The 23,940-nt window shown below is 37.5% G+C and overlaps 1 protein-coding gene across 8 annotated transcripts in view; it reads right to left on the reverse strand.

The window, feature by feature from the left end:
* The window catches only part of MYBPC1 (myosin binding protein C1), a 100,758-nt gene that overhangs the window by 44,689 nt on the left and 32,129 nt on the right, over positions 1–23,940 (reverse strand). For 4 of the 8 annotated variants that reach the window (XM_064379919.1, XM_064379920.1, XM_064379923.1 and 1 more), the window contains exons 5-16: positions 23,274–23,309; positions 21,534–21,644; positions 19,466–19,614; positions 19,048–19,165; positions 17,251–17,302; positions 15,164–15,220; positions 8,926–9,092; positions 6,700–6,832; positions 4,298–4,422; positions 3,183–3,288; positions 2,160–2,326; positions 219–381 (exon numbers count right to left, since the gene is read on the reverse strand). In XM_064379919.1, coding sequence (XP_064235989.1) covers positions 219–381; positions 2,160–2,326; positions 3,183–3,288; positions 4,298–4,422; positions 6,700–6,832; positions 8,926–9,092; positions 15,164–15,220; positions 17,251–17,302; positions 19,048–19,165; positions 19,466–19,614; positions 21,534–21,644; positions 23,274–23,309 — 1,384 coding nt within the window. The remainder of the gene's footprint in view (positions 1–218; positions 382–2,159; positions 2,327–3,182; positions 3,289–4,297; positions 4,423–6,699; positions 6,833–8,925; positions 9,093–15,163; positions 15,221–17,250; positions 17,303–19,047; positions 19,166–19,465; positions 19,615–21,533; positions 21,645–23,273; positions 23,310–23,940) is intronic. The other 4 variants (XM_064379921.1, XM_064379922.1, XM_064379925.1 and 1 more) reach the window with 1 other exon arrangement.

Consider the following 23,940-nt stretch of genomic DNA (forward strand, 5'->3'; position numbering starts at 1 on the left):
TGTGTGATAATTTCAGATGTGGATGATGTGATTTGGATCAGATTGTAGGTGATCCAATCTGATCACCTATTTGGTGATTAGATAGGTCACCAAATCTGATCTATTTGATGATCTCCCTGTGGCTACCCTTCAAACATCCTCACCAAATATGTAATTTAGAAAATGGAGAAAGTACAGATGGGATCAAACCTCACTTGCGGGTCACCTGGCTTGCTTACCTTCCCTTGTGAACCACCTTTAGACGGTCACTCTCCTGAACAGGTAGGCCATTTTTAGTCCATTTTCCTGTTATGTTTTCAGAGATTTCACACTTCAGGCAGATTTCTTTTCCAAGGTTTACAGTCTGATCAGTCAGAGGTGTCAAAATCTTCAGAGGTTTCACTATAGAAATGATAGACCAACACAAATGCCAAGCCCAAACTTCTGACAGGCCAAGATGGTGGCATTTCACAATGGTATAGTGAGCTCTGCTACTATGCTTGTTTTGAAAGTGAGAAGTTGTACCAATGCAATTAATTTATTAGGGGATAATTTCACATTTGATTATGAACAATTTTATTCCATAGAAAGACTAGGTGAGTGCAGAAAACAGCATCTAGCTGAAATGAGCCAGTAAGGAATGCACAAAATCCACAGACTCATACCTCAAACATCTATCAGCTACCTCAGTTCCTCCCATGTGATATAAGCCATGCCCATTTACAGCTGAAGCCACAACTACGCATTTGATTTTGAACAATCCTCTTTCTACTGCTTCACAATAGCGCACAAGCCACAATACTTCCAGCACTACTTACATAAGCAAACTTCGGGTATTTTTCAATGTTAAGTGCCATATATATCATAATATTTATTAACCATTTAGCATGTATAAAACTGTGCTACTACTTTTTATTGTTTTATATTTTAAAAAATATGTCACTGACTGATATGGTTTGGCTGTACCCCCATCCAAATCTCATCTTGAATTGTAGTTCCCATAATCCTTATGTGTCATGGGAGGGACCCGGTGAAAGGTGATTGAATCATGGGGCTGGTTACCCCCACCCTGCTGTTCTTGTGATAGTGAGTGAGTTCTCATGAGATCTGACGGTTTTATAAGGGACTTTTCCCCCTTTTGCTTGGCACTTCTCCTTGCTGCTGCCATGTGAAGAAGGACATGTTTGCTTTCCCTTCTGCCATGATTGTAAGTTTCCTGAGGCCTCCCCAGCCATGCAGACCTGTGAGTCAATTGGATTTCTTTCCTTTATAAATTACCCAGTTTTGGGTATGTCTTTATTAGCAGCATGAGAACAGACTAATACAAAATTCTTGAGTGTTGTACTCATAATCCCATTTCCCCTATAAACCCTGTGGTTTTTATTGCATGACTTTGCATAGCATAATTATTTTTAGAAATGCACATGCTACATCATAGCAGAACTGGTTGTAATTGCTTTAAATGGATACACATCAGATAAGGATCTGTTTATGGCTGAAAGACTTCTTGATGTTAAACTAAAATGGCCACAGTTCCATAAAGCATAAGGAATGTATTGGGATTGCTCCTGAATAATTCAATGATTATATGAACTGCAACTGGACTAAGCAACAAATAAGGAAGTAAGATTTCTGCTTTTTTTTTGTGATATTTGCTGTTTTAATTTTTATGGCAAACTGGAAGAGATTCTGCCATTGCTAACTGACTAGGAGTAGAGGGCATTGAAGGAAGTACATTAATTCTCTCATGCCTCTGAAGCCTACTAGCAAATTAGCTCTTACAATCTTCTCAATTGAGCCTCCTTGGTTTAAATTACTTTCTTCTCACACTAAATGTAATCACAGAGTGTTGAATGTTTATTTGATAAATAGATAGCAAATATTATCAGGATATGATATCATATCGAAGTATTTGCCCCCATTTATGTGGTCTTGGGATTTTAACTTTTCTGGCAGGTGATTTTTATACTTCCTTCCTAATATTGGTACTCTACTATTAAATTGACTTGTGGTTCCTTCCTCAAACACCCTGATTGATCTGACATACAGACTTAGCTAGAATGAAATCCATTTTACATACTTAAAATCATTGTAAGTAGAAATCAAATATATTGAAACTTTTCTAGACAACACATCATTAGTAAGCCCACTTAGAAGACATCTAAAGAAGTCTTACTTACAGCCAACACTAAGTTTAGCAGATGATTGTCCTCCTGTTGTCATTACTGAATATTCTGCAGAGTCAGCCTTTGTCGCTCCCTCTATGATCAAGATGTGTTTTTTACCCTCGACTCTAATTCGGTATCTTGATTTTGGACCAGGGATAATCTCTTCACCATTCTTAAACCTGAATTAAAATGAAATATAGAAAAGGTTTATAATCCTTCAGGAAAAATACCTTGTCACTCCTGTTTATTGCAATGTCCTGAAGAATTTCTGGCGGATATGAGACACCCAAGAACTCTTTGTTAAATTAAAAAATGTATGAATCAATCTCTGTATCCATCAATAGATTCATAATGTAACAAATATTGTCTACAAAATTGTGCTGAAAGAACACGAGCCACCTGTTCGCACTCAAAATGAATCAGGTGCAACTGCTAAGAGTGGATATTACCCACATTTAGACTCTTGAAGCACACTAGTAAGAATATCGCTTAATGCATTTTAAAGATAACTATTAGAATGAACAATCTACACTGTAACAATTACTACAAATCCTGCTTTGCAATTTACTATACCTTTCAACGTAACATTTCATTTTAAGATTTAAAATTTCTAGTTTTTAATTTTAAGGTTACTCACAAGGAACCTGAGAAAACACTCTCCACCTGAGCAAAATGAGTAAGCTCTTATTTCTAAAAGCAATTGTGGATTCTCAGTGTAAATTTTCCCCCCCGAGGTACTATGAAAATAAAGTGACTAGGGGTTAAATTAAAAAATACATACTTGGGTAAACTTGAGTCATCCACTTAGTAGTAAGTGCCCATTTCCCTACGCTTACCCACATAGATTTCTGTTGTTTTTTTTCACTCTCACAAGTGGAAAAATCCCAGCATCTTAGTATACTTTTAGTTATCTCTACTAATGAGGTGGAGATTCTTTTCAAAGGTTTAAAAGCTATTCATACTTCCTGTTCTATCAACTATGAAGGTACAAATTTTGTCCATTAAAAATGAACAGACTTCATTAAAGCTATTTACCATTTTACATTGGCATCATCTTCAGACACCTCACATTCTAATTCCACTCTTTCCCCACAGTAAGCGTTTGTATCTTCCAGCTGTTTGGTCACCATAATTGGAGGTTCTAGTATACAAAAAGGGGAAATCAGAATCATTAAATATCCAAAGCCTATCCCATGAACCCTGGTTTGTTAACAGATGAAAAACCAATGGTAAGAAAGCAACATCTATAGTTGACATGGTGATAACAGTAAGTGAGTTTTTTGTTTTTTTATTGTTTTGAGACAGAGTCTCGCTCTGTCACGCAGGCTGGGGTGCAGTGGCATGATCTTGGATCAATACAACTTCTACCTCCTGGGTTCAAGTAATTCTCCTGCCTCAGCGTCCCAGGTAGCTGGGATTACAGACATGAGCCACTGTGCCTGGCTGTGAGTTTTTTCTTAAAATGTCTGTTCTTGGCAAAATAAATAGCTAGCAACCTTGGGTAAATTCTTCCAATTTTTTCATATTTCTCCAAGTCAAATAAATTGTTATTCTCAAGAACAAACAAAACATATATCAAATATTATTCTTTTAGCAAAGAAGATACTAAGTGCTAGACATTTCTGATGAAGGAGAATATACAAAACTCAAATCTTTGATCCTAGTTCCAGACAGATGATAGAGATTTCAGAGTTGGCTGTAATCAGAAGGCCTCATAAAGAAAACAAGTAAGACATGGCTTCATTCACACCCTCCAGCTCTTTTCACAATGTCTTAGTACCTGATGATTTTCAGTGTGCTTGGAGCCAATCACTTATTAATGAAGCTGGTTTCAGGAGAAACCTATTTATAATCAACTGAGTGTGTGAAACAAGGATTATCCAGTAAAATCTGTTGGATTTCAAAGCTATAACTAGAATAATTATTTTTGCAAAATAGTGTTTGGCTTGAGTCAAAACCATGAGGCATTTGTACTCAGCAGGTTTTCTTTCTCCCCTTTGGTGTTCTAGTCTTCAACAAACCGGAAGACTCATTAGGATCCATAATAGCTGCCAGTGTAGAGGAGTCTCAGTTACTTTCACTTTGATCATTATCCCTGGGAGAAGGAGCCAATAGCTCCTGGTGACCACAGTAAGAAACTTCATTTTTACCTCTTACGAAGAGCTCAGTTGAACATTTCTCATCACCAGCTGTCACGTAATACTCCGAATCATCTGTCATCTGACAGTTATTGATAAACATGATTCTCTGGCATCCTTTGTGTTCAAAGATGTATCTGTTTTGAATAGGAGGAAAATAAAGATTCTGCGAATGTGATTTTATTCTTTATTGCCAGAAAATTTGGCTTATAATTTGGTAATGTTTGAAAGTCAGGGATCTATTATTATTTTTTTTCTCATGACAGGGTCTTGCTCTGTTGCATAGGCATGAGTATAGTGGTGCAAACATAGCTAACTGCAGCCTCAACCTTCTGGGCTCATGTGATCCTCCTGCCTCAGCCTTCCATGTGCTGGGACCACATGTGTGGGCCACTAGGCCCAGCTAATTTATTTTTTTGTAGAGACTGAGTCTCACCATCTTGCCCAGGCTGGTCCCAAGCTCCTGGATTTAAGTGTTCCTACCTCAGCCTCTGAAGTGTTGGGATTACAGGTATGAGCCATCATGCCCAGCAGGGATATAATTTTGATCTGCTCTTTAGGTATCATATCTTACATGGTTTAACATCAAACAAAAAAACCCAATTTTTATCTTCATAATACATAATATACATGGATATTTATATATACTATTTAGTTTCCATTATAATTTTATTTTACATAAGGTTTTCATTTCAAATAAAAATCAGTGCTCACATATTTCAAATAAAAATCAGTACTTGCCGCCGGGCGCGGTGGCTCAAGCCTGTAATCCCAGCACTTTGGGAGGCCGAGGCGGGTGGATCACTAGGTCAAGAGATCGAGACCATCCTGGTCAACATGGTGAAACCCCGTCTCTACTAATACAAAAAATTAGCTGGGCATGGTGGCGCGTGCCTGTAATCCCAGCTACTCAGGAGGCTGAGGCAGGAGAATTGCCTGAACCCGGGAGGCGGAGGTTGCGGTGAGCCGAGATCGCGCCATTGCACTCCAGCCTGGGTAACGAGAGCGAAACTCCGTCTCAAAAAAAAAAAAAAAAAAAAAAAAAATCAGTACTTGCCTATTTAATTTTTTAACCCACTGTTGGAAAATAGAGTTGGCTGAGGGTATTAGAGAGATTTTTAACTCTGTACCTTCTTTAACTGACCAATTCATGTACTTTACAGGTGGGTAGAGACTTGATCTTATTCATTGATATATGAATAAGATCTGTTCATTGCCTATCCCAGTGATATAGTAGATTTCCTTGGGTGAATAAATGATTATACAATTTAAGCAATAATGTGATCTTAATCATAAATACACACAGCAGTTCTGTAGAAGGTGATGTTCTCTTAAATGAGCCTTAAGAACTGGTGCTAATCATACAGTTACCACCTACTAAGAACGAATGTGAGGATTTGGAAACAAAAAACTAGAAGCCTCTGTGATCTGTATTATGGAGGAGCACATTATGGAATTAAAATAGACCAGAAAAAAATCTGGTTTGAGAATTCCTCAAATTGAAACCTTTAAGAACAAGATATTTAAAAATATTTTCTACATAAAGATAACCAATAAAAATTATGTTTTTGGTAAATTCAGACCATCTTCAAGAGATTTCTTTACACTAGATATAAACACTATAATCACAAAGTCACTCTATTGGCATGACCACATTAAGAAATTAGAAACCACCTAATTGTACTCCAGAAGTAACAGCTTTCCGGGATTAACGTCTTTTATAAATGTACACGTGGCTCCTGTTACTTAAAAAAATATATTGGAGTTGAAAATCTCTCAGGCTGAGGAAGATCTCTGTAAAGTAGTTTTATAATAAACTGGAGATACCATCAGACGTCAGGGATTAGTCTGTCTTTAGTCTGTCTCCATTTGCGAGAGGGCCAAGAAATAATAAAACACAGGCTTAGACCCACATTTTGTTGTATCTCAACATTAACGAGTTCCTTTTAGATGCAATATTGCAAGTGCTCAAAACAGTACCTGAACTGAAAATAGAAGGTATTCACCCATTATTAAATATAGTTGTTATTTTGGAAAAGCAAAAGTCATCTAAGATGTGATTCCCAGGTGGTATATAAAATATGGATTGCAAGTTATTTTTCAATTTTTATTTTTAAAAATTGGGAGAAATTTGACAAAACTCTGAAATAATCACATTTAACCTGTAGCAACACAAAACCATAATTGGAAAAAAAACAGTTTTATAAAATTAAACACAAAATAAGGTTTAGTTTATATAGAACTATAATAGTTCCATAATACATAAAATGTGACTTAAATGTTTACTCTCCCCCATATGATTTTGTATTATAAAAATATAATTAAAAATCCTTTTATTCTCAGAAAATTAAATCAAACTACTATTTGATTAATTTACTGTATGGCTATCACTGATTTTTGCAAAGCCCACTTACTTTGTACTCGGTCGAATTTCTTGACCATTTTTAAACCATTTCACCTCCAACTTTGGATCTGCCAGCTCCACAACAAACCTCACTCTGCCTCCTTTGTCAACCTGATATGCAGGATCAAGAATTTTTGCGAAAGCTGATAGAATAGAAGAAGCAAAAGTATGTTAATATATGTATACATATGCTATGAATTTAAATAGTCAATACATGTAGGCAAACCTAAAAGCAAATGAAAAAATGAATCTCAGAGAAGAAAAAAATCAGAAACATTTCAAATTATCCTTTATATTTAGAACATTGTGTTGACTTAGATTCAATAAGATGGTTTAAAAATTGAAAAGAGAATCCATATGTTTCTGGAAGAAACAGGAAAAGAATTGTTGAAGAAGCTTTAAAAATGACCTAAGTCTTTAGGGAATGTACACTATAAAGCGTCTAAATGAAAGTGAACTTTAAAAACATGCTAGGGCTGGGCGTGGGGGCTCACGACTGTAATCCCAGCACTTTGGGAGGCCGAGGTGGGCAGATCACTTAGGCCAGGCGATCGAGACCAGCCTGGTCAACATGGGGAAACCCTGTCTCTACTAAAGATACAAAAATTATCGGGGTGTGGTGGTGTGTGCCTGTAATCCCAGCTACTCGGGAGGCTGAGATACGAGAATCGCTCGAACCCGGGAGGCAGAAGTTGCAGTGAGCCAAGATCACACCACTGCTCTCCAGGCTGGGTGACAGAGTGGGATCCAGTTTCAAAAAAATAAAAATAAAAATAAAATAACATGCTTATTCTTCCAGCACAATTACTATTAGTGTCATTGGCCTTGTTTCTGCACTTCTTCTATGTCACAGATAGTTTTTTAATCATGGAATTTGTAAGATAAATTCAGTAATTCGTATTAAATCAAACACCTTTGACTAATTGAAACAGTAGGTTTACCAAAGTTTTTATACTGTGGTAACTTGTCCAAATAGTGGCTTTTAAAAAACACCCCTTGCACATATGTTTAGAAACTCAGGATTTCTAAATATTTTAAATAACATAGAACAGAGCAATTAAAAAAAAAAAAGTTGTCTTTGAAGGATCCTAAATAAAGGTAGTACAGATCTTTTTTTAATTTAATAAGTTTTTTTTTCTCTGCTTTTTAAAAGAATAATTCTCATTTGGCAGTTTGGAAAATACAAATGTGAAATGCTGCATGTTGTCATGCTTGTATTTCCATCATTCTAATCTTATCATACTATTGTTTAGGCAAGCTCGCTTTCTCATGTTTTAACAAGATAAACCCTGGATTTTAAAAACCTATCTATCACACATCTTAAGAGATAAATTTAAATAAATAAATAAAAGACGAATTCAGAGCTAAGTGGTAAGAATGACAAAGTTTAGCTTGGGGAAAAGAGATGTCAGCTGGCTCTCCCCTGTAGCATTCACAAACCTCTCAAAAATATAACTTCAGGAGTTCTGGGCTAGAGGGAATGGCTGAACTATATAAACCAAACAAAACCTTTCTACATTTCTTTGGGGCCATTTCTCAATCAGTTTCCAGAAAGTTCGGAAATAAAAGGCAGATTTTTTAAAAGAGGTGGTAAATATCTTTAAATTCTATTTGAACACTAACAAAATAATAAACAACAGGATTGATATATTGCTAACCTGATGCGTCATAAAACCCATAACCAACAATGACCGAGTATAGGAAGCTTCAAAGAGCTAATGGTCAGTGTAAAATGTATTCCTTTCTCTCTTTTTTTTCCTTTCCATTTTTAAAAAGGTATTTCAGACCACAATAAACTGGACCCATTTCAGACCCCCACGGAGCTGCTTAGTTGTTTTACAAAACATTTTGGTAACCGTGCTGAGTGTTAGAAAGTGAACTCTCCAAACGCCATCAAATGGGTGGAAGAAAATAATGGTCAAAGAGTCCACTCTGCTTAAGTAAAAATCAAGAATTTGACAACGAGGGGGGACGTGGAGGCTGGATAAAGAGGGCGGCTGAGAAATTCCCAGTAACAGTGAGGGTAATTTACTATTCCATTCTACGTTGTATGTGGACCATGAATCTTCTGTTACGGGGCTGTCCAGCAAGACAAGCGTAACCCCTGCACTCCTACCCAGCCCCACTCCCAACCCCGCGGGAGACTGGAGGGAGCACGGTCTGGAGTTCACAGTCAAGTCTTTCGAACGCTGCCACGCCCCCCGGCCCCGCTGCCACGCCCCCCGGGCGCGCTCACCTGCGCTCTTCTTCTCCACCCTGCGCATGCGCTTGAGCCGCTTGAGCATGCCGCGCAGGTCGGTGATTCCATACTGGAAGGCGATCTTCTCGTATTCACTGGGGTTCGCGTTCTTCAGCAGCTCCCACACGTCCACCTCGGGTTCTTCCTCCTGCTGCTTCACCTCCCTAACCGGGGAGAATCATGGTCTAGTTAGTAGCTGCACTGGCCCTTAAAGACAAGGAAGGTCGAGGTATGATTCTGCTCTTTTCAGTTCAGTGTGAAAAGCTGTGTTTAAAACCTGGGTACTTGAAGCCCAGAAGTTAAGTCTTGCCTTTCTGGAAGTCTTAGGGAAAGTTTCAGGTAGTAGAAGATCAAATGTGTGCCATTATAGTAACACCTTTTGTTTTCCTAGTTAATAAAAACAATTTTAGGGGGAGTAGAGGACATCAGGAAATAGCCTAAAATATATTTTACTTATTTTTAACTTTAAAGTCTAATTAGAAAATGGGATTTTGAGAAACTTAACAGTTTTCATCTAGGATATGGATATTGAATTATTGAAAATTGAACTAGAACTAAAAGGTTTAGATTTGGCCTATGAAATAAAAATGATCTCTCTATTTTCTTTGATGGACACACCCTAGCTAAATAAGGAGACAGTACAAATACATTATTTCAAACCTTCGGATTTTGCGAATAGCATTTTCCCTACCATACTAGTACTATGTACATTAACCATTTTTTATGTTTTTTAAGAAACACAAAAATTTGAAACTGCCATGAGAGATTTTTGTTTGTTTTTCCTATGGTTTTTATGGATGCTGATGATTTTTAAAAAATTTTTTTCTAAATTGGCAGGGGAAAGAAGATTGAGTTTCAAAAATTCTCTTACATTTCATCTTAAACTACTGTCTTGAATGTTTTTTGGAAGCAAGTTCAGTATGAGTTAAAAATATATCAATGTTAAACTGTGAATAAGGGGAAAGTAACTTCTTAGGGTACATATCAAAATTATGACCCCAAATTTTGATCATTGACTAAAGAACACATAAAGAACATATATGACTTTAAAATATAAGATTCAAGATTTAAACATCTTCCTTTCCTTTAAAAGCATAAAATAAAAACAAAACTCAGAAATAAACACTCTTTTGGAAAAGACAATGTAGACAAATTGGTTTCCTTTACTGGCTAAATAATCCTGATTTTGTTTAAGTTTACATGACTATTTTTATCAGGTTAGTTTGGAAATGTTACAATGACTGCTTACCATGAGTAATGCTGGTTTGGATATGATTTTCTGGAAAACTGGTCAATACATCTTATATATCAATGTGAAAATGAATTCATGCTATCATGTTAGGAAATGATGGGTTACATAGGTTTGCACTGTCGTATTTATTACACCTGTTTTGAAGTGCCTTCTTCTTTTTTTTTTTTTTTTTTTTTTTGAGATGGAGTCTTACTCTGTTGCTCAGCTGGAATGCAGTAGCATGGTCTTGGCTCACTGTAACCTCTGTCTCCTGGGTTCTAACAATTCCCCTGCCTCAGCCTCCTGTGTAGCTGGGACTGCAGGTGTGTGCCACCACACCCAGCTAATTGTTGTATTTTTAGCAGAGACGGGATTTTGCCATGTTAGCCAGACTGGTCTGGAACTCCTGACCTCAAGTGAGCCGCCCACCTCACTTGAGGTCGGGAGTTCCAGACCAGCCTGGCTAACATGGCAAAAGTGGCTGGCTACCATGCCACCCAGAGTGTCATCTTTATATACTCATGTGTACTTTGAGAAGGAAATACTGGGTTGTAATCATGGATAAAATATACAGGGGAGGGGAGGAGATTATAAACATTAACTGAGTTTGGTGTGGCATTAGGCAAGGATGACATCTAAATATCTAACTTCTATTTTACATTGTCATGTAAGGCTTTTTGCCCAGTGAATTAAGGGGACATTGAGGCAGATCTCCTGGAAAACAGAGGGAAGTGAAAGATCACTGGTCTCTCTAGTAATCTTGATGCGAAGGACTGGACAACACCATTAGCAAAATGTGCCTCTTAAAAACTCAAGACAAGCATTATCTTCATCTCACTTAAATGATAGCTACGTACTTAATTAAAATAGGAAAATTGAAAAACTTAAGAAAATTGTCCTGAAATTGGAATATTGGTAATAATTTGCCAGATCCACTAAATCTACTTCCTGCAAACAGTAAGCATTTCAAATACATCCTTTAAATATTTTAGTAGGAAGTCTAGGAGAATTGCAGTTACAATGTATGTGTATAGGCTGGGTGAGGTGGCTCAATCCTATAATCCCAGCACTTTAGGAGGCTGAGGTGGGAAGATTACTTGGGCTCAGGAGTTTGAAACCAGCTTAGGCAACGTGGTAAAACACTGTCTCTACAAAAAAATACAAAAATTAGCTGGTCATGGTGGCGTATGCCTGTCGTCTCAGCTACTTGCGGGGCTAAAGTGGGAGGATTGCTTGAGCCCAGGAGGTCGAGGCTGCAGTGAGCCAAGGTTGCGCCACTGCACTCCAGCCTAGGTAACAAAGTGAGACCCTGTCTCAAAGAAAAACCCAAAAAAGATGTATGTGTATGTTCGTATGTATATATTTTCTCTGGGGTGTTTATTAATGCTCTATTTTTGTCACATTCCAGCCTAAATATAGTCCCCAGACTATAAAATTATGCCATACTGGTTTGCGTTAAATTTGTATTTGAACCATAAAGAATTGCACATATACATTACATATCAAATGTCCTCCTGACATTGGCAGAAGAATTTAAAGATATCAAGCTAGATATAATTAAAATAGCTAACAAGAGGCACAGGTCAAACACTGAGCCCTACCTAGATCCATGAGGTGAATATTTATATGAAAGAAACCAGTAATAGGCCGGGTGCGGTGGCTCATGTCTGTAATCCCAGCACTTTGGGAGGCCAAGGCAGGTGGATCACGAGGTCAAGAGATCGAGACCATCCTGGTCAACATGGTGAAACCCCATCTCTACTAAAAATACAAAAAATTAGCTGGGCACGGTGGCACGTGCCTGTAATCCCAGCTACTCAGGAGGCTGAGGCAGGAGAATTGCCTGAACCCAGGAGGCAGAGGTTGCGGTGAGCCAAGATTGCGCCATTGCACTCCAGCCTGGGTAACAAGAGCGAAACTCTGTCTCAAAAAAAAAAAGAAAGAAAGAAAGAAACCAGTAATAAACATGGCAATTTTTAGTGTGATGTCCTGAGTCAGTTTTGTTGGTAGATTTATAAAACCAATCATCCTCACCATTTTTTTTCATTAAAATGCCAAATTATACTCCACTCTATCACATACTTAGTCTTATCAAATTTCATGCAAGAACACCAGTGACCTTTGGCTATTCCTTCCTTTTGTCTCCATTACTTAATTATATCTCAAATTGTAAAGAGAAGCATCTATCTTGTACTGAAATGTGAAGTCAAGGCGCTCACCTTCGGCATTTCCTTAATGCACCTGGAACATATCTTTAGTTACTTACCATGGTGGCTGCACATGACCCTGTCTGCATGCATGGCTATGTTAAGTTACAGTGAGGAAAAAAACCCAAGTTTTTATAGGCACTTCTGATTCTTTTCCAAGCCTTGGGATAGACCTGTATAATGCTCATGGTACTTTCATCTACATCAAAATTTCAGTAACTTAGTGATCCTAGTGAAGAGTATAGCAGTTATAGGAATTTTATGTAGAAAACAACTTACAAGTATTATACAGGTCAAATCCTGTAACAGGATGCTTCCCAAAAGATTTACTCTGATTTAGCTAATGTCTATTTGAAGTAAGCTGTTTTGTTCGGAGCAGGAAGATCTTTCATTGTACAGAGATGTTGGTTTTGATAATTTTTTTTTTCTGGTGGGGATTTTGGCACACACACTTGGAAGAATAGAAATGGTAACCATGTGTCATTACCACAATGAAAACACATGCAACTCACAAATTAGTAGGAAAACACAATGACTTCTAAAGTTATATTAGTGGATTAGGATAGTATACTAAATGAACATAACATAGCCTTATATCAACAACAATCTAATTATGAATGAAAATCTTAAGTAAGGGATAAAAGAAAATGAGAACTGGAGACAAGTTGGCTGCCCATTAAGTGATTTTAAAATTTTGTCATTTTGACCATGTAATTAGATTTTCTTTTATTCTGGAATTACTGGTTGAAAATCTGTTATTTTTTCTCTTTTTCCTTTTTAATCAGAGCATGGTGCCTAATGTACTGTATCACATTTTTGTTGATTGAATGTGTGTTTGTGTGTGTATGTATGTATTTTGTCTCCTTATGAATATCAGCTATTTGAGAGAAAATGACACATTTCGTTAGAGGAAGTAAATACTTATTTGCCACCTACTGTGAGCCAAGCTTACACTTAATTTAATTTGTACAATAATTCTATTAAGTAGCATTTATTCTTCACATTTACAGATGTGAAAACCAAGTCTCATAGGGGTCAAATATTTGAACAAGTCACATAATTAGAAAATGGTAGAGTTGAGACTCAAGCCCATGTTTTTACCACTGTTTTTCCTACCACAAATGTGTATCTTTTCTTTTCTATGTGCCAGGCACTGGATTTCTTTTCCTCACATCACTAGCTTTATATTCTACACAAAGACAGTGTTTAGTATTTTCCTGATTGAGTAAATGACTGCAGTGAGAATAAAAAGCTCTCGTCTTCCTAAAGTGTCAGTTTGTATTATAAACTGAAGCACTAGCTTCTAAGGCAATTTCAGAGTGATATCTTTAATATGGAGTCACAAGAAATGAGCTGACTCATAAAAGGGAAACTTGGATTTGGGTCCTGGCCCTGCCTCTAACTCCTGTGTGACTTGGGATAAATCACTTCTTATCTCTGGACCTTGGTTTCTTACCTGTAGAATGAGGAAATGTGAGGCTCACTTAAAGGCACTTCATGTACATTGCTTTAAATGCATTTGGGGAATTAATCAATACTATTGAGACTAATGGGTTATTTGAAGTAGTCTATTGATGGGCTAGTATCCCTCAGTAATTAATAAATCACACCATTAATATTTCTGTTCTCAACCTACATGTTGAGGGGTAGGGGTGAATTTTTCCTTCACAGGGACTTGAATAAAGCTATCTGACTAAACAGCGACTAAACACAATCCTAGTTTATTTCAAGTGTTTGTAATTTGTTATGAAGCATATTTGTACTTCTTGTCTTTTAATAACCATAGAAAGCACTAAAAGTAATTTTTAAAACCTGGAAAGCTAAATGAAAACTGATATTATATACAATTAATTTGGAATTATAGTTTTACTCTGTTTATTTACAAATTTGCCAGATAAAACATAATCCCAGAAAAAAAGTGTTTCTTTTTGTTGCTCCTGCACTATGGTAAATATCTAGATATCTATAACATGCATATCATGTAGCATATATATTGGCAATCCTCATAAAGAGTATAGCAGTTATAGAAATATATATGGGTAGAAATCCTATAAAATGGTTATGTTCTAAGTATCCATAATGAAATTCTATGAATTTTATTGCAGGAGAGAACCATGAAAAGGAAATGTGAGTGTGTGATAATACTAAACTTTTATTTCCATTCATCACTTCTAAAATACATTTTTGAGGCACTTTAAAGACCTCTCAAATGACAATGTATCCTATAATGAATGGTGTGTCAAACCATTTGGAATAATTTTTTTATTGCTTAGTGATTTATAAAGTACTGGTATATCTTAAAATCAGTAGTATCTTAGACTTGCAGAAATACAGTACCTCATAAATAACATATTAAAGTAGGTCTGCCTCTTACAATGTGTATATATCTTCAGACTTCTACCAAAATTGTAAAACTGATTTTTTGATCAAATATCAAAGGTAAGAGAATGAAGACTTATTCAGTCATGAGAAGGAATCATAGGTGCAGTCTTAGAGGTTTCTAGGTATTTGTCTTACGTCTTAGTTTTCAAATCTCTTCATCCCCATTTAAAAAAAATAGGTAAAGAGTCATGAAACATTTAAAAAGAAAGTTTAAAAGCATCCGTTAAAGTCTTTAAAAGATTAGCATGCAGCTGTTTCTCTCTTTCTTAGTCAACTCTGTTATATTCTGTAAGCAAAACACATTTTCAGAAATGAAAAATTCTTTGAAAAACATCCACTTTAAACTTGACTTCTGTGAGTGGGTGTCTGAAAGACTTCCAGGCCACACTGTCTCACTCCATCACTTGGTTCTCACCTACGTTTCAGGAGACCACTAAAGTCAAGTTCCCCTGCATCCTCTTGACCTTCTCCACTGTCATTAACAAAAGAAAAGCAAATCTGGGTTTAATGCAGAGACATACACAATCATTTCCCCCAAGCACTCAAACATATAACGTATATGCAATTTTGTACCAGCACACAAGGACTAAATCAACACAAACTATTTCTTTTCACACAAGTGACATGTTAAGTTTTTGGAGTATGTACTTGTGGAAAAGTAAACGAGGAGCTTGTGTTACTCTATGATTTCAGAAGACACATTTTTGTAGATTGCATATATAAAACTGCTTGGATTTGTGTTAAAACCAGGTAACACAAATGCACTTAAGCCAAGCAATACAAAGTACTTTGTTTTTGCAAGTTGGGGGCTCTAAACATACCTCTGTGAAAAGCAAAGAACTTTTGCTTATCTCTGTTATTCATGTAAGACAGAGATTGGCTTGGAGGACGAAGTGTACCAATGTCAGATATATAAGTACAAAGCCTTATATTCAAAGGTAACCTCTTTGTGTCCATAAACAGATGAATCAGATAATGTGATACAAACATGGCAAAAGTAAAAAAGGAGCTAACACGGAACTTTTTAAAAGATGCATTCCTTTCTCTCTTAAAGAGTGATAATTATCATTCTAATATTCTTATTAATATTTACAGCTTCTTAAGTGTGTTTTTAAAAAAATTGTCTTGAATTGTTAATGAAACTTTTACCAGCAGTTTTAAAAAGTGCTTTCCCATATAGAAATGCATCTTAAATTAGGCATGCAGCCACCATTGTGATGTCATATAAACTCTAACTAGAAGCTATAGAGCTAACATTTAAATGGTACTACATAGTTACTTACATGTTTATTTTTTTAATGAAGATTTTGTTTCCTGCTCTTTACAAATGTTAGTTATGGTTTCTAAGAAAAGAGTCTGTGGGTTTAAAAACAGTGTGTATAACATGTAAGTCATAAGAAACTCAATAATGTGTTTTCAAAATTTCTGCAGGTGTTTGCAGGCCTTTTGAAGTAAATACATTTATGTTCTTTTAAAGCTGGAAACTTAGTAGATCATATCTCCCTCTCTTAAAATATACTTGTAAACAGTATGAGCATAGTTTTAGACCTATGCACCTATTAAGCATGGGATGAAGGGAAAGTGGAAGGAAAGTAATAGGATTTGAAAGTTATGACTTTTTTTAAAATTAAAAAAACTAATACTTTTAAAAGTAATTGAAGTTTTGATTTATTGTAATAGGGGAAAATATGCCTCATTAATAGGCTAAATTATTGTTTTATAATAGTTTGGGGTGACTTTCCTTATTAAATGAAACTGTATGTGGATTCAGCCTTACGAAGAACAAAACATTTGCTCTCATTAAAGAATTTATATTATGGAATCATTAAGTATAGAGAATAACATAATGACAGGAAGGGTCTAGTTATATTTCTCAGAGACCAAAAGTTTTTTAAATTTTTTTCCTTGACCTCCCCTGATTTTTTAGCCTTGGTAATTGCAAAAATATATTAAATAGATATCTACATTTGGCCTTTCTGTAGTGTTCTTAATGCCAGTTTCATTTAGGATAATCCAGTATTATATGGTACTAACTTCAGTAAGTAGCTACATAGTTGTGGTTTTCTTGGGCACATGATTCTGTAGCTCCCTAAGTGATTTCTGGATAAAAGGCAATATAAATAACAGTTTCCTGCTATTACTTAACCAATGAAATGAATCTCTTTGCATATCTCTTTTGCCCATTTAGTGGAAAATAATGCATTAAAGAAGAAGCCACATATGAATAAATTGAAAGTGTTTTTCGAAGGCAACTGTGGAACCTCATAGATAGGAAATTCATTATAACAAGAATATTCTAAAAAAATGGTCAATATATGCTTGATTGGGCCTTAAACCCATGGTTTTTCTAGAACACCAACTTTTAAATAACTGGTGTGTTTGACTACGGTGAAAAGGGTTGTTCGTATTTGGGATATGGAATACAGGGGAAGGGAAGTGTTTTTGAAAATCCTCCACTTCTGTGTTATACAAAAGCTATCTAGATTTTCCTTTTGCAGTTACCTTCTCTTGAAAGCAGATCTGATGTCAATGCTTGGAGTAGTCCCAGTAGATTCTTTGAAAGGAAAGAAAACATTAACATAAATACCCATGGAGAAGGCAGTTTGTATCCGGTTCCTTTACAGGCTGTGAGAATTCTTTAGATGGAAGAATGTCAGGTGAAGGGGGGATGCTTTTCTCCTGAATGGCTGTGCTGCCAAGGCCTCTTCATACCTCATCCTCTCTTATAAAGGGACCTAGGGGTCACCTTGTCCAGGTGTCATTCTACTTGCCTCCCTACTAGAATCACCTGAGGGACTTAAAAATGTATCAGTTTCTTGATCCTCTCTGCCAGAGATCAGGGAGGAGCACCCAGAAATCAGTGTTCTTAAAAAGCCCTCCAGGTGATCTTCTAGAGATGCCCAGCCAGGGTGAAGTAGTGCTGCCCAGGACTCCAGATTCCCACCTAATACAGAAATATCCACAGCAGCCGACCCATGGCCATCCAGCCTCTGCTTGACATCACTCTGAGTGAGACTCACAGCCTTCCTACATAGCTTTAACTAAAGAGCTCATCCTAACATTAAGACAAAATTCACCTCCTCATCATTTCTGCCTTTTGATTCTAAACTGCCTAAATGCTTCTTGTGCATGGAAAAGGGCTTTTTCTTTGTTTTCCTTCTTCTGTGTGACAGACCTTCCCCTCTGCAACAAGCCATGTATACCTGACTTCCTTTGCCCACACACTCAAGCTGGGTAGGGTGTGGTTTTTGGATTCTTCCTTTTCCTATTTACCCTACTCCAGAAGAGGATCAGACAGAGGTATAGTGCCCACAGCCAAAGACATCACTACAAATGTACAACATGTAGCATGTGGTAGAGAGAAGTATCATTTCCTAAACTTAGATCCTATAGCACTTGGAATAGCCCAGTTTAAAATTACATTCATGGCCGGGCACAGTGGCTCATGCCTATAATCTTAGCCCTTTGGGAGGCCATGGCGGGTAGATCATTTGAGGGCAGGAGTTTGAGACCAGCCTGGCCAACATAGCGAAACCCCATCTCTCCTAAAAATACTACCCCCAATTAGCTGGGTGTCCCAGCTATTTGGGAGGCTGAGGCATGAGAATTGCTTGAACCTAGGAAGTGAAGGTTGCAATGAACCACGACTGTGCCACTGCCCTCTAGCCTGAGTGACAGAGTGAGACCCTGTCTCAAAATAAATAAAATAAAATAAAATAAAATTACATTTGCTTTGTCTTTTGCGACTACATCACACTTTACATTCACCTTAAGTTTATAATATTTGCTGCCAAGTCAACTTTTCCTTTGTATACTTATAAAAGTGAGTTTTTTTTCCAACCTAAATGTATGCATTTAGGCCTTCTATCTTTACTCTGGGTCGTACACAGAACATATGGATGAAGAACTGCCATACCTGACATTAGTCTTTATAAGAGAAATTCTCCCTTCCACCTGGGTATCCTGAGCTCTCATAGCGTATTACCTTATCCCCAAACCTGAGTGGGAAAGTGGACCTGTAGCAGGAAAAACTGACATCATCTTTTATCTGGGAGATTGAAGGAATATAGATAGCATGGACAAGAGATATGTAGTGATAAAATCCCCCCATTCCACTTTTATTATAAATTGTCCCATTACAGTTTAATTCAGCAGGGTTGCTGAGACTACAACAATCAGAAACACACAGTTTTGAAGGAAAACTTCCCCCAAAATGTCATAGTATGAAATGAACTTCTCCTCCATCCCCTCACACCCCACTAAAAAATTACATTTATCTAGGCAAGAAGGCTCTCTTACCGTGCACTTCAAGATCAAATGAACAGGTGTCAAACTTATCCTTATAGGTGACCTCGCATCTGTAATTTCCTGCATAGTTCTCTTTGGCCTTGATGATCTGCATCTCAAATGTGTACATCTGCAATGAAATGCATCCAGACACACACGTTTCGGTTTATTTTCCAAATTTCTCAGCATTGGCTTAAAGCTGTGTCTGTCTCTGGGAATTCTGTGCAATGTTCTCAGTGTAGGAGGGCAGATGTGTCCTGCAGCCCCTGGACACAGCAGGGTGATCGCAATAGAGCATAGACACTAGGAATGGTAACTCCAGAGACTTTTCTGAACTGAAGTCTCTCAGAGCTGAACCTGAAAATGATCATTTACTCACACAGAAGGAACGAGCTAGCTGAGCCCTTGTGCTGGGAGTTCAGGGCCTTACCCGAGTTTGCCTCTCGAAGGTTTCCTTCAGCTGAAGGTGCTTCCCAGCTTTGCTGGCCAGATCCATCCATTTTCCTTTGAACCATTTGACAGTGGGTTTTCTCAGAAGATCTTCAGCCTTGACTTTGGCTATGAAGGTGATATTTTCACCTAGAAGAAGCACAGGCGATTCAGCTTGGTCTTTAAAAAGTGTCATTTGTTTTGCTTTCAACTGGAAGGAATTGACATGGGACTGCACTGCAGAATATGGTGTGATTGGTGCCCTTGGAATTGTGCAATAAATTGGTCTTGACTTTTTATGAATGCTCTAGAGGTCCTTAGGCTATTCCAACTTGTTCTGCTTTGGGGGTTTATGGAGCAGAAAAAGTAATAGGGAAACCAGTGGAAGTAATTTTTATATATGGATAATTTTATATTTGGATAATTTTTTTATTTCATATATATGAATACATATATATATGAAATTTTATTTCATACTTATGGATATGTATGTGAAATAAAATGAAAAAATTGGATTTTTTTCACTCTTTTTATTAGGCAAGGTGATGAGAAGCCTGAAATTATAGGAATGTGACTAAATCAAACTGATCTTGAAGTACACCTGCCACTCTGTTTGTATGAAGTGATTTAGACCCTGAGGACATGGTACTGTAGCCCAGCTGCCAGCCCAGCATTTCAGTGTCTTACAGGAACACAAAGGGAACCAACATTTCCGTTCACATGCAGTGTATTTTGACATTCTAGCATGGAAAGAAGTAATTCTGGAATATAGTTAGCCAGGTACTCATTTGCACAATATTGATAAGTGTCAAAGACTAGTTCAGATCATACTGTATCCCTTATAGAGACTTATTGGTTAAAATTCTTCAACCCTCATGTCCTCCTCCAGCTCATCATCCTTCCTTCATAGCACTTAGCATTTGTGACTATTTAATTTTTTTGTCTGCTCCTCTCAGACTGTAAATTCTGAGTGCTAACATGTTTTACTCAGTGCCTAAAACAGGAGGTATATAATCAATATTTTTGAATTTGAATATTTGAAGAGTTGGACTATTTGTCTGATCAGCTGTCTTAGATATTATGAACTGTGACCTAGCACGTGTGTAGATTTGGAATCACCTTATGGAGTGAGTTGTGATAATGATAGCAGTCACTGGCTCAGAGCATTATGATGTGTCAGGCACTGTTCAAAGTACTTCACAGCTAGGTCCTATTATTGTCACCATTTTACAGATGGGGAAACTGAGGCATAAAGAGGTTAAACTGTCTTTCCAAGGGCAATAGTTAGCAGGAAGCAGATCAAGATTGGAACCCAAGCCACCTGGCTCTGGGGTCCAGGCACTGGACTCCTATGTGCTGAAGGTTACTGAAATCATAGCTGTCACTCATCTTTTCAGGTCGTAAAGGGTGGAATATTATCTAGCCATGAAAAGGAATGAAGTACTGATACATGCTACAATGTGGATGAACTTTGGAAACATTATACTAAGTGAAAGAAGCCAGACACAAAAGATCTTGCATTGTCTGGTTCCATTAATATGAAATCTCCAGAGAGACAAAGCAGATTAATGGTTGCCAGGGCCTGGGGGGAGAGGGCAATAAGGAATAACTGCTTAATGGGATATAGGGTCTTTTTGGGTGATGAAAATGTTTTTGAAGTAGATAGAAGGGGTGGGTGTACAACACTGCAAATGTACTAATAGCCACTGACTTGTTTACTTTAAAATGGTTAATGTTATGATAAGTGAATTTCACCTCAATTTTTTTTTTTTTGAGACAGAGTCTTGCTCTGTTGCCCAAGCTGGAGTACAGTGGCGTGATCTCAGTTCACTACAACTTCCGCCTCCCAAGTAGCTGAGATTACAGGCATCTGCCACCACGCCCGGCTAATTTTTGTCTTTTTAGTAGAGACTGGGTTTCACCATATTGGCCAGGCTGGTCTCGAACTCCTGAGCTCAAGTGATGTGGCTGCCTTGGCCTCCTAAAGTGCTGGGATTACAGGAATGAGGCACCATGCCCGGCTCACCTTAATTTTTTAAAAAAGGTAGGATTGAATGCTAGGCACTCACCAACTTTCACTGTTCCTCCTTGAGGTTTTTCAACAAACAAGACGGACACTTGGGAGTTGGCGTTCTGCTTGTCTTGTTCCTCCCCAGCAGGTGATTCGCCAAGGGACCATTCTGATGAGCAGAAAGGAGGAAAAGGATCATTTCAGGGCCAGGCTCTTCTTAGGCAGTCTTACCTGGATTTGTTGTTCTCACCAACGCTGTAGCTTTTCTTCGTCTATTAAACCTAGATAAATACAACATCATTCTTTCCACCCCCAGCAACCATCAGTAGAGGGGAACTGATTCCCATTCTTATACGGGTTTCTCTTCCATAATGGGCAAAGAGCATTTTGTAATTCCTAGCAATAGTGAAATTTTCCAAGTAAGCTGTTATTCTCTCTTTGTTGGTGGCCATAGTTCCTTTGTTTCTCCATCCTGCCTGTCCCTAAACAGGTAAACAATGGTGGTCAGTGTATTAAAGCAGTACTCTTGGTGTTTTTCTAGGTGACTGACTATAAGGCCACATCGATACAACTACATTGGAAAAGACTAAAGGGGTGGGTCCACTGGAGGGTAAACTGTCTGACAGGGGTCAGAGAGCCAAGCCTGGCCTGGTATTTCTAGATTCCTTGCTTTTGTAAGAGAGTTTTATTAGGGTTATACAGATGTGGCCATACTTTGACAAGGAAGTAAGAGATCATGACCTGTGGTACAAATTGCAAGGATACTAGCATTGTGCTGCAAGGGGAAAAAACAAAACAAAACAGAGAACTGGAAAGAAAAAGAAACTGTTTGAGGCTTTCCCATGAAGCGAGACAAGCTGGAAATAGAGTTTCTTTTGCATCTTCTAGTTTGCACTCTGGTGCTTAGTTTACTCTGCAGTCAATTCCAACTCTAGGATAGCAGAGAGAACTAGATATTCCCCCTGTCTCTGAGCCGAATGCAGAGTTCAGGTTCAGCCACTTAATAACTGGAAAAAAAAAATGCATAGGTTGCCAACTTTCTGCTTGTTAATGTTTCTTGAAAAGAAGGAAAACGCACATTTAATCATCTTATTTTTCATATATCAGTCATGCTTGATATTTCTATCTGTAGTAGACCATCATTTTCACAATGAAGTTAAACATTTTCACAATCATGTGACTATCATAGTCATATGATTACACATTTTTAAACACCCAAGTTAATGTTAAAATTTTATGTTGTGTTTGTGATATTAATAGGAACAAAAGTGATCTTTCACATTTACAACGTGAGGATAAGTGTTTCTATTGTTTTGTTCACTTCTATACCTGCAGTGCCTCTAGGAGTGGTTGGCCATAAGAGGCCTATTATAGGATCATATTAGGTCCTCAGTGAAAATTTGTTGAATGAATGAATAACAGAACAGGAGCTACAGCTGACAGGATGCATTTGAAAGTGTTTTATTATCTGTATGTAAAGTTCTATAAGAATGTGAATTATCATCTTACTTTGGCACTCAAAGTTATGAAGATTGAGCTCTATGTATTTGCTAATTATTAAAAATAATAGAACAAACCCGTGGCCTATGTGGCTAGATCCTTGAATGAGTGTATATCATGCAAAATTAATTGTTTCTCAATACATTAGTTTTCATGTAAGAGGAAACGTAATGAAAGATTGCTATAAAAACTGCAAACTGAATAAGAAAGGATTAGAGTCAATACAGCTTCAAGAAATGAGGTCATTAGTGATTGTATTAGGATGAAGTCAGGATGCCTTGTCTGGGCTTGTGCTCACCTGAATCTTTTCTCTCCAGAGCCCGACTACCCAAACCTGAAAGGAAAGTGTAATTTGGATGATGTAGAGGGGTGGAAAAGTGATGAAAATTGAGTGCTGACTTCAGCCTTCTTGGATTCCCCTAAACCCTGTCTCCTCTGGTGATAGGAAGGAAAAAACCCTACAGGTTGGCTTGGATGGAAAATCAGCAGAGCTCCAACTATGAAAGCATCTATAAAAGTATATGTCTTATTTTAAAATGATAGAAACATTTAAAAATCCCAGCCAGGCATTGTGGCTCATGCCTGTAATCCCAGCACTTTGGGAAGCCAAGGCAGGTGGATCACTTGAGGTCAGGAGTTCAAGACCAGCCTGGCCAACATGGTGAAACCATGTCTCTACTAAAAATATAAAAATTAGCCCAGCATGGTGGCGTGCACCTATAATCCCAGCTACTCTGGAGGCTGAGGCACGAGAATCGCTTAAACTTGGGAGGCGCAGGTTGCAGTGAGCCAAGATCGCCCCACTGCACTCCAGCATGGGCAACAGAGTGAGACTCAGTCTCAAAAAAAAAAAAAAGAAAAGAAAAGAAAAGTTTTAAAATCCAAATATCTAAGTTTAAAGAACAGGGGAAAAGGGTGGTTATAGAGTGAGAAATGGAAGACAAATATGTTGACTCCTACCATTT

This window comes from Aotus nancymaae, unplaced genomic scaffold (assembly GCF_030222135.1).
Source record: "Aotus nancymaae isolate 86718 unplaced genomic scaffold, 86718_ANA_hifiasm-v0.15.2.pri h1tg000021l, whole genome shotgun sequence".
Lineage (NCBI taxonomy): Eukaryota > Metazoa > Chordata > Mammalia > Primates > Aotidae > Aotus > Aotus nancymaae.